The sequence below is a fragment of the Manis javanica genome, chromosome 12 (assembly GCF_040802235.1).
Source record: "Manis javanica isolate MJ-LG chromosome 12, MJ_LKY, whole genome shotgun sequence".
NCBI classification, from domain to species: Eukaryota; Metazoa; Chordata; class Mammalia; order Pholidota; family Manidae; genus Manis; species Manis javanica.
The window spans coordinates 93,225,487-93,236,828 of NC_133167.1; the positions used below are offsets into that span (position 1 = coordinate 93,225,487).

General features: G+C 46.7%; 1 protein-coding gene across 2 annotated transcripts; it reads left to right on the forward strand.

Annotated features, from left to right (window-relative positions):
• The first annotated feature begins 241 nt into the window (after positions 1 to 241).
• PPP1R3B (protein phosphatase 1 regulatory subunit 3B) lies at positions 242 to 8,411 on the forward strand. 2 transcript variants are annotated; one of them, XM_017644085.3, is made up of 2 exons: positions 242 to 453; positions 6,319 to 8,411. In XM_017644085.3, the coding sequence occupies exons 1-2, from the start codon at positions 440 to 442 to the stop codon at positions 7,199 to 7,201; spliced, it is 897 nt and encodes a 298-aa protein (XP_017499574.1). In that variant the 5' UTR covers positions 242 to 439; the 3' UTR covers positions 7,202 to 8,411. The 2 variants fall into 2 exon arrangements, with proteins under 2 accessions (XP_017499574.1, XP_017499575.1); XM_017644086.3 differs by lacking the exon at positions 242 to 453 and adding an exon at positions 510 to 1,305.
• Positions 8,412 to 11,342: the final 2,931 nt, after the last annotated feature.

The window sequence follows — 11,342 nt, forward strand, 5'->3', positions numbered from 1 at the left end:
CTCCGTAGGAGGGTGGCTCTGACCCCTGGCACCCTTCCCTGGGTTTCTGATTAAACTGCCCCCTTCCCAGCCCCTGGATGCCAGCCGCGTTCCCGCTGGCGCTCGGCCGATCACGTGGCGAAGCGGGGCGCTCCGGGACACGGCTCCGCGGCCACTGGTCGACAGTTCGCGTTGTAGGCGCGTCCATTGGCTACGGGGCCCGTTCACGTGAGCGGGGCCCTGGGACGGCCCCGCGAGCGGGAGAGGTCCCGGAAAGTTAAAGGCGGTAGCGCTGCGGCGGCGAGCCCGAGTCCCGGGTGACGGGCCGCAGGCAGGGCCGAGCGGACTGACCCCGCGCACCGACCTGAGTCCCGGCGCCCACTCCCGCCGTCCCCGCCGCTGCCCCTGCCACCCCGGCGCGGATGCCGCCGCGGGCTGGCGCCTCTGTACCTCAGGGCTCATGCGCTGTACCAGGTACGTCCCTCCCCAAGCCCTCAAGTCGAGTGCGGGGCCGGGGACACGGCGCTGGGGGCGCGCAGTGGAGACCCTCTTTAGTTCCTGCCACCTACACTTTTACCGTCTAACCTGCAGTTACACTCCGGGGGTGGATCACTGTAGACGGGCTCGAGTAAGCTATTGCTTCGACGTGGTGAGGCCAAAGGAGGGACCAGAGGCGGGATGGAGCCCCGCCGACCCACGTGCTCCCCCGAGGTGCGGGTCCCGGCCGCTGGCCGGAGGTGGGGCTGGGACTTCAGATATCGGCCACCCCTACCCTTACTGTAATCCGTGTTCGAAACCGGGACAAGGCGTTCCCAACCTAGGGCCCGACACTGCTGGAGGGGGTCTCCGGAGTGACGCGGTGGGATCTGGAGCACAAGGAAAAGTTTCTTCCCCCTCCGCGCCTCGGTTTCTCTGTAAAACGCAAGGAAGCACTTGGTGGCGTCTCAGGCCGCCGACGGCGACGGGACGAAGAGCCCGCGGCGACCGCGGCCTCGGGGAGGGGAGGCGGGCCACCCCAGGGTCCCCGTCCCCAGACCGGGGCCGCCCCGAGCTGCGGCGACGACACGGCCGCGCGGGGACGCTCGCGCGGCACCGCTCCGCCCGGGGTTGCCCGGCCGCCCCGCCCCGGTGTGATAACTCGGGCTCCTCCTCCTCGTCGTCGTCTTCCTCCCTCTGCCGGTCACGTCTCCGGGAACAGAGCCCTGCTTGCGGGGTGCAGCGACGCTCGCGTAGTCCGGGGGCGGCGGCGGCCTCCACTGTCACCTCCCTCCGGGCTCTCCGATGCTGCGAGCGGGCTGGAGAGGGGGCGTCCCCGCGGCCCATAAGGTAGGTGCGGGCCGCCGCGAAGGAGACCCGCGGAGCGCTGGGGGGCGGAGTGCGTCCGTCCGGCGGGACGGGGGGGGCGGGGGGGGGGCAGGGTCGGAGGGACCTGTGGCTTCCAAGCCTGGACGCTCTGGCGCCCCCTCCACGCTTTGTCCCTACCACCCTTTTGAACCCAGAGAAAGGGGTGTAGGGAAGGCTCGCTACAAAAGGGGGCGGAGGGCCCAGAAGGACATAGATTTGGGGCCTGTCCTGGTATTGTTTCCTGCAGAAAAGGAGAAAACTGAGGACAGACTTGACTTGAGAACTTGAATAGTTGCTGGAAGGTGCTGCAGCCTGTCCGTGTGGCCCGGCCTCCCTGGGAGACCTAGGGTCAGGGAAAAGAGAGCTTGGGGGCTCTGTGCTGGGGTGGGAGAAGGGGAATTAGTTCATTGGGCAGGGCTTTCCAGAAGATAACTAAAGTGAAGACAAGCTGGAGGACTTACCACAAAAGTTAAGTCGAGTTATTAAGAAAAAGTGGGAAGAGATGGACCGTCAGGCATTATTAATCAAGAATGTCAGAGCTAGAAGGGACCCCAGAGGTGAAAGCTTAAGCCCAAAGAGGTTGAGTAACTTGCCCCCAAATGGCACAGCTTAAGCCCAGAGAGATTGACTCGCCCCAAATGGTGCAGCGCGGTGGAGTCCTTCCTAGGCCAGCGTTCTGTGTTGCGCGATGGACATTTTTAGATGGCAGAGACTGGACCATTTTAACTTAGTCTTTCCTATACTATTGCAGCCTCACCCACAGGCATTTATCTCAGTTAAGTTTTGGATGAGGGTGCAGGATAATGAGTGCAGGCAGCTTTTGAGCCTGTGAATAGTGCCCGATGTTCTGAGTACAAATGGAAAGATGACAACTTTATTCATATTTGTCAGCGGAACCTTTGGGGAAGGAATAAAGAAATGCCATAGGGGTAGATGACCGTGTCTTTAAAACATTAGAACCTGGCCACTTGGTTGTGCACGCTTAAGTAATGTAGTTTGAGTGTTCCTGGTGGGTTCTTGATGTGTCTTTATTTTTCTGTCATATCTAATCAAGAGTACAAGAGAATGGAGAGGGACATGTTTTGGCCTCAATGCAAAAAAGATAAGTTTACTTCTTATAAAAGGCCCAGCAAGAAAGTCAGTAGAACTCAACTGCTTGAAACTGTGAGGATCATGGGGTTATTTTCTTTGCAAGTCTATAGTTTTCACAAGAAAAATCACCATAACATCTGTTTGAGAAGGTGCATTGTCACTAGGGAAACAGGGAAAGCATTTGTGCAGAAATATCCGTGTTCTCTCCAATTTTCATGGAACGTTTGGGGTCTGCTCTGTTTTGACCATGAACACGGAAATCTGCCCTTGGGCATGGTCCAGTCCACCCCTCGTGGGGCTAAATTGATTTCTTAGGCATCTGTTAGGAAGCACAGTTTGAGAATCCCTACTAGTCTGAGCAACAGCTACTCCCACTTATCATCCTGTTCTGAAACAAACTGGTCTCCAGATCCTATGTCATGCTCCGCTGGATCAAATGTGTGTCTGTGTCTCCTTGTTCTGGCATTTTCCCTAGCCAATCTTGGTGACTCATACTCCCTGGCCTGGGAAAGGGAGGAAAGGGGTGAGCAGCAGGAGAGTCTGTGAGGAGAGGGGGCCTGAGGTACAGCAAAACACCTGGCCAGGTGTCTTCCTTTTAGGAACTTGGGAGACTATTACCTTGTGCATCTCCATTGTTAGGAGTACTTGTGGTGATGGCCATCCGTGTCCTGGTCCTTTGGAGAATTCCTGCACCGGGGTTCAGGGAGGCCTCCATCAAACCAGCACTTTGGTGCTCCAATCCTTGGAGACTATCCAGTTAATAAAAGCTGGGATCTACCTGTGAGGATAGACAAGGTGGCCAACAGTCAGATCATACTTATGTGAGGCCACAGGAGATACCTATGTATCTCCAGTTACACTGATACTGAAAATGTGAAGGGATCCTGGGCAGGGCTTGCTCTGTGATGCCTCTGGGGCTGAGCCCTGGTAATAACCCTTAGGCCACCAGGTGATTAACCTTCCTTTTGCCTGTAAGGGAAGAATGCTGCCTAACCAATTAGGCTCTCAGAGTGCCGGGGAGTTGTTGACCTAGACGGCTCTGACAGGAATCTCACCTACCCACCCCCAGTTCCACTAGTTCTTACAGCACAGTGATAAAAGGGATGTCAGGAGCAGACAGACACCAGTTGGTTGTGCACGTTTCCAAATAGTGAAACTTTACCAAGCTCTTCAACTAAATATTTTCAGCCTGCAGGATTAGAACTGGAGAGTGACTTTAGTTGACTCCAAGTATGCAGATCTTGAACTGATCCCCGTGTTTTAGAATTCTGTTTCCACAACGTCTTGAGAGTTTCCCAACCTTTAATAAGCTGTTTTAGCATCGTGCGGGAAAGCACGTATGAGGTTGGTTTGCAGGCTTGCTGGACATGGATAGTGAACTTGCAGTTGACCTTGTGCTGACTCAGACAAGCAGGAAGCGGCTGGGCTAAGCCCCTCCTCCCTCAGTTAACACCCAGGTTGTCAAGGTTTGGCAGAGTAGAGGGGCTGGGATGCAAGGCTTTGCCTGCTTGGTTACTTTTAATCCATATTTAATTAAAACAAAAACAACCACCGGTGTTAAAGTTAGAGCTCAAAGTGTAATTCTGATGCATTCTAACAAAGTTTTGCAGTTGACAGGGAAAAGTAAAACTCAAATACTTTATAAGTATAGATAGGGCTTTATCCCTTGAACCCATTAGTCAACCCAGTGACCCTCTTTAAAGCTGTCTGGCCCATCAGTTAGAACTTGCCTTTTCAGAACAATTGCATAGGTATAAGAACAGATAATAGAAAGTAAATTTGCTCCTAAAATTTCCACTCATTTGACTTTGAAGGGGAAACAGACAGGTAACCTTAATGAATGTTTGGACAACTACAGTTATGGCTGTACACTATTGTTCTGTCTCTGAATGTGTTTTCCCCCTTGAACATCGCTAACTGCTGCCTGCATTCCAGGGGAGTGCTGTATTTCTTTGGGAAAGTGGGATCAAAGCCAGTATGGTTTTGTCCTTTCTCATTTTTCTTGATATGTTTCATTACTCGAAACCAGAAGTTGAAAGTGAGTTATTGGACTGAACCAGTGGTCCAGCTCTTGTCGGAAGATGAGCAACAATTTGCCTGTGGCTTCTCCTCAACTGTCACCAGCATCCCGCAGCCCCTGCCATGAGAGCAGGCAGCCCAGCACACCACCATAGATCTGTAACTTGGCCTGTGTTCTGTGATTGCTGGACCAGAGATTTTAAGTGCGGTTGCATCACTGATGTCTTCAGTTAGTCCACTGGAACTATTCAGTATAAATTTAAATTTGCCATGGTGCATAGAATGGTTTACATTACTTAGCTTTAGGGAAGTGGTAGTGTTGAATGAGTTTTTGATAAATCTTAAAATATTTTAGATGTTTCATTAGATTCATTTTTTTCCTGATTATAGAAGGAATATTGTTTATTGTTTTAGAAAACATAAGAAAGTACAAAACAAGAAAACAAAACTTTCCTAAAGTCCCATCATCTGAGTTTCTGACAGTTTTAAGTATATTTCTAGTCTTTTTTTCTGTGCCTGTACAAATTTTTCCCCACAAGTCTAATCTCTAGGTACAATTTTATCTTCTCCATTTTTTTACATTTACAATACAGATTTTTCCTTGGCATTTAAGTCTTTCTCCAAATAACGGTTTTAATGGTGATATAAAATTTTAACACCTGGATGTGGTGTACTTGATTTGACCAGATACCTGTTATTTGTGCTTTAGGTCATTTTCTCACCCTTTTCCTCCCTATATAAAGTCTTGCATTGAACATTTACTTAAGTTAGCCTCCATGCAGTTTAGATTATTTCCTTAAGATTAATACCTACATGTAATATTAAAACCAAAAGTGATAATAGCATTTATAAATATTGTGCTGATTTAGACTAATACAGGTATTTGAAAATTCTTTCCTAACTCAGTAGGCAAAAACAGCATAGTTTTCTAATCTCAATCTCTTAAATTATTTATAAAGTTGGACATTTTGCATACTTACTGGCCACTTTTAAACTTCCATTTATGCTCTTTGCTTATTTTTCTGTTATTGTTTTGTAGTAACTCTTTATATATTAAGGTATTAATCTTTGCTGCCATGCTTTTTGTAAAATGTTTTCCCAGTTTATCTTTAACCTTTTGATTTTACTCATTTTTTTCACTTATGGAAAAATACAGTTTTTATAAAATCAGGTTTAACCTAATCTTCACCATGATTCTCTTTGCTTTTTATTTATAGAGGTTGTTCACACTGTAGAAAAAAGGAATATTCACCTATATGAAAGGATTAAAAATACCAAATTGCTGGTACTCTTTTAAAGAAAGATATACTGGAATATAAAATCCAGCTGTACATTTAATGAAAACATTTGTGTCTGTCTTCACTATTGAATACCAGTGTCTAGTGTAATGCCTAGTGACATTGGTAAACACCAATCGGTATTTGTGGGGCAAATTATTCTTATTGGATTTAAGCAGCATTTACCAAAGTGTGTTCCTCAGAAAATCTGTTCTGCAAGATGCTCCATAAAAAAGGGTTCCCTCGTCAGATAAGTTTAGGAAATTCTGCAAACAGCATGGTCCTCTTTTTATTATTCCTAATGGCAGTTAACATACTGAAGCCTCAAGAAATCCTCACCAGAAAGCCTGTGAACTTAGTTTTAAAACCAGTGGTTCCATACATTTTTGTTTGCTTGTTTGAACCTTGAACCTCTTTTTCCCTCCCACTTTACACACTTAATCACCCCTGAAATCAGGGTCCTGCTGGACTACAACTGAGTTAATACGGAACTGTAGCCACGTGGGCAGAGATGAAGGCGGATGTTGTGTGCCAGTCCCTGTTGGAATGATGAATTTAAACGTCTGTCTGATCTTGCTGCTCTTTCTTTCTTCTCCCTTTTTGTTAGGGTTCTAGCCTATTCATCAAACTCAATGATGGCTGTGGACATAGAGTGCAGATACAGCTGCATGGCCCCTTCCTTGCGCAGAGAGAGGTTCGCCTTCACGCTTTCACCAAAGCCAAGCAAACCTCTGAGGCCTTGTATTCAGCTGAGCAGCAGGGATGAAGCCAGCGGAATGGTGGCCCCAACCGTCCGGGAGAAAAAGGTGAAAAAGCGGGTGTCCTTCGCAGACAACCAAGGGCTGGCCCTGACAATGGTCAAAGTGTTCTCAGAATTTGATGACCCATTAGATATTCCCTTTAACATCACCGAGCTCCTAGACAACATTGTGAGTTTGACGACAGCAGAGAGCGAGAGCTTTGTTTTGGATTTTTCTCAGCCTTCTGCCGATTACTTAGACTTTAGGAATCGGCTTCAGACCGACCACGTGTGCCTTGAAAACTGTGTCCTGAAGGACAAAGCAATTGCAGGGACAGTGAAGGTGCAGAACCTCGCCTTTGAGAAAATGGTGAAAATAAGAATGACATTTGACACTTGGAAAAGCTTCAAAGACTTTCCCTGTTGTTACGTGAAGGACACTTACGCTGGTTCAGACAGGGACACGTTCTCCTTCGACATTAGCCTACCTGAGAAAATTCAGTCTTATGAAAGGATGGAGTTTGCTGTGTGCTATGAGTGCAGTGGCCAGACATACTGGGACAGCAACAAAGGCAGAAACTACAGGATCATCCGGGCTGAATTAAAATCCACTCAGGGAACAGCCGAGCCACACAATGGACCAGATTTTGGGATATCCTTTGACCAGTTTGGAAGCCCTCGGTGTTCCTATGGTCTGTTTCCGGAGTGGCCTAGTTATCTGGGATACGAGAAGCTAGGGCCCTACTATTAGTGCCCACGTGTGATGGAGCCTGGCTGAGTGGGTGCAGACAAGCCCAGCCACAGTCACAGTGAGATGGAGGTAGGGTTCGAGAGAGAAGCTGAACTGCCATCAGGCACAGTTTTTGCAAAGAAAAGGATCCTGTTTGCTTTTTTCGTAAACCAGCAAAACCCAGCCAGGTGGTGATCACACAACGGTTTCACACTCAGAGGAGGCGCGGCGTGCTGATCTGTTTGGCATCCATGGTGGCCGCAAGGGTATGAGCAGGGTGGCACTGGAAAAGGTCTGGAAGGGAACCAGGCCTGCAGGTAGTGCTGGCGAGGCTGGAAGACGGTGGCCTACCACAAGGCAGCCGGGAGTGTGCCCAGGCTGCCTGGAGGAGCAGCCCCCTCCCCTCAGATATGGAAAGTCGTCACCTGAAAGTCACTCGGTCCCTAGCCACCTCCCACTGGACCCTTGCTGTGCATCTCTGGGTGGTCTCTACCCAGCCAGGTCCTGCCTGTTGCTGCTGTTCTGTGTCTACACATACTTCACACTTTCCTCTCTACATTTTTTTGCATTTTATTTTCTTCCACAATTCATCTGATGTTCAGGAAAAGATAATAAAACCAGATTAGCTTGTGACTGATGAGACTGGCATTTCCTCTTTCTGACCCCATGTTTTTATTCCAACGAGAACCCCACACCAGTTAGTGAAAGCAACTGGCTTGGGTGCGGTGTTAGAGACGACAAGCAGGCGGGTCATGAGTGGGACACTTCAGCTTTTCCTCTTGGCTTCTGGGGGAGCTTTCGAAGTACTCACTCTTACCCTGAGTCACCAGACGGCTCAATTACAAGATTTGTTTGAACTTGTTCAGCTAGTTTCCAGGAGTCTTGTTCTTCACAAAGGGGTTTTAGAATCTCCTTTCCTGGAGAGTGATTTCTCATGCTGTGTTCAGGACATTTTGATTTGCAGATCCAACATATCCTCAAAGCCTTCAGAAAATGTTTGGTTTTATTTTAACTGTGATTTAACAATATCCAGGACAATTTAACAAGCACCAAGGGACTTTTTGAGTTGGGTGTTGTTATTTATGGTGTGTGGTGATGTAAAGAGGTAGGGGAGAAAAACCTCACCAAGTTCTCATTTTATTTTCAATGTCTGCTGACTCTGAAGCAGCAGAAATTAATTGTTCTTAACCATTCTGGACTAAAGAATTAAAAGTCTGTTGGTTTATACTGTTGTGAGACTCCTGGGACTTTCATTGTCAGATGGATCCCCAAACGCTGTGGTTTTCCTTGGGCAAGATTGGTTTGTACTTGGGGGTGTTTAGAAATGTTTTTACATGTGTATTTGTAGAAGATTGGGGTTTTTTTGTTTTTGTTTTTGGAGCTTAAACAAACGTCTCATTTTCCTTTGGCCCGATCTTACTAAAGGTCTTCCTTACTTTGGTACAGCTGCCTGGCTTTGGGGACACAGCTACTGGACAGTGTCAGCAGAGTTTTCTGCTTGCATTTTGCAGATCAGGTCGATGTGCCAGCTTCGGTGGCCTTGTAAATCAGTGTTAGGCAAGTATGGAGTGTCTCGGCTCCGAAAGTTATGTGGTTGTTGTTTTTTTTTTTCTTTGTGGAACTTTTACAATGTTTTGACTTTTTAAGTGCTCTGAAATGGTGTTCGGTGTAATCCTTGTTCCTAAAACTGACTGTTATTAGTCTTCAGTCTAGTGCTTTATTTTTTTATGCCTCTCCCAGGTGGGTAGCACTCGGGGATTACACGATAATAAAATTGATGGGAAAATCACCTTTTATCTTATGCTGAAATTGGACAGAACTGTGTTTTAACTAAGCATATCTTAAATCAGGTACACAGTAACTTCCAGTGTTACAGTCTGGTCATCAGAACTATTAATATGTAAATCTAAATAGAATGGAAACAAAATCGATTTTATATACACCATGAATTGATTTTAAGAGGTCCCCACCCTCCTCCTCCACTTCAAGTACACAGCTTACTGTTGTTTACATGTGACCAGACTAAAGGCAACAAGATCATTATCATATCTTCAGAAGAAAAATGCCTCAAGTGACCCCTATTTGGGTTTCAGTAATAGTGATCTTAAGATATTGCCGTGTCAAAATGTGAAATACAAATACAGTAATTCAGTGATAAGAATCTCTTAAAACAGCCATAAACCCTCCCCGCTACCCTTCTTTTCACCCAGTGCATTCTAGCTTTTTTGCTGGGGGCCCTGGTTGCAAGCCCCCAGCCACTACACCTGGGATGCTAACCCCACCAGGCAAGTGCCCACCTGCTTGCAAAGACCTTTCTCTGGCTGCCCAACTTCCCTGTAAGCAGCCCGCTGCAAGGCACCAGCATCTGAAGTATACTGTCTTCTCTTTATCTGTCAGCCGTTCTTCCTTTGGCCAGTTCTGAGGATATTAACATGTGGCCCCCCGGCTTCCTTCAAGGGGACCTTTCCTTATTTCATAGCTCACATCAGTGGACAGGTCTGCACCTTCCCAGAGCGATGGGTGTCTTAGCTGGACACTTCACTGCAGCCCGATTGTAGGTCTGACCTACAGACAGCTACTGGTTCTGATGACAATAGCCCAGTCCCAGTATCCTTCCCAAGTTGCCCAGAAGGACCAGCCTTCTGCCACTGGTGCAGCTGCCCAGGAATGGGGAAGCAACCCCATTTCTGTTTCATATTTATCCCCCCAAATACCCTGGGGAGCATTTGTAAATTAGGTGCAATAAATAAGCTAGACTATGAAAAGATATCTTTAATAAATAAGCTTTCAATGTTTCTTGGAAGATAGGAGACATTTGGGTGGGTGTTTTTTTTTTTTTTAACATTTTTATTGTGGGGAACTGGTGAGAAATAATGGAGTTATGTAGTTCTCCAGAAATTAAAACAATTTCAGAGTCAAGATGGAATCTATATTACTGTAAGATTTTATGTTAATGGTGGCAAAGCATTATTCTTCAATGTTTTCTAAAGATGTAAATGTCAAACTGCTAAAAGACTGATTCGTGGTTTTGATCTTTGCATATCATTTGTATTTTAAACCAAACATGACATGTAGTCACTTGGATGTTACATGGGTTATATACATGTTTGTAAACCAAAAAAGCATTTGCTAAGTTTTTTGAAGTGCCTGCTTTGTGGGTCTTCTGTCAACGGACAGTGAATGAAAACCTTGGTGGTTTTTCATTTGTCTCCTCGTTTAAAATCCCTTGACCGGACATGGTTTGCTGGAGTTGGCTTCGTGCCTCTTTATTCTGGAAGGTCCTGATCTCCTCCTTGTTTTTCCTGATACAATCACTGGAATTGGGGATAAGGAGTAACTCGTCTAATGGGAACTTACAGGTTATCTGAAGACGACTGGGCAGCTTATCTTCACTTCCCAAAATGGGACACGTCTGGGTCCGCGAAGGACAGCTGTGGTTGCACGACTTTTCCTTGTCTGCTTGGGAGCACGGCAGCCCGAGTTGTAAAGGGTGAATGTTTTTGCCGGTTGGTTTCTCAGTTCATAGGGACAGTTGGACCCGTGACGCTCACAACACAGCTGTGATGATGTGGTTTCACTTTTACTTCAGGGTGAATGTAGAACTGAAATGTCCTCTTCATCTGATGCCTGCAAGTGCCTTGTCGAGAAATATCTGCATGTTTTAAGAAATACTTTTGTACAGAAAGTTAAAGGGGAAATGCACTTTAAAATCACAGGAATGGATGTCTTTTGTGTGGTATAAGAGAGTGGTTTGTTTATATCTCAAATGCAAAAATGTAATAAAGCTACAGAAAACAAAACAAAACCCAAACTGTTCTGTTTTAAAACTGACTAGTCGGGGGAGTGAGAGGCTGGGGAGAGAGATTTTCAGTCAGTGTGTTTCCACATATAGAATATAGGTTTCCAAAGGGATAGATCACAGTTAGTGTCTACACGGAAAAGCTATAGGACACAGGAAGGGAGTAATTGCTTTTAAATTGGCGCAGTGAAGGCTGGTCAGAGCTAAGGAAAGGAAGGGAGGAGCCAGGGAGGAAGCACACGGCCAGTGTTGTGAGTCCATTTGTGATGGATTCAGAGGGCATGGCTCTTCCCCCAGTCCCTTGCTCCTAAAGCATATTTTTGGTTTAGTGTATTCAAAGGTGAAAAGCTCTAAGTGGCAATC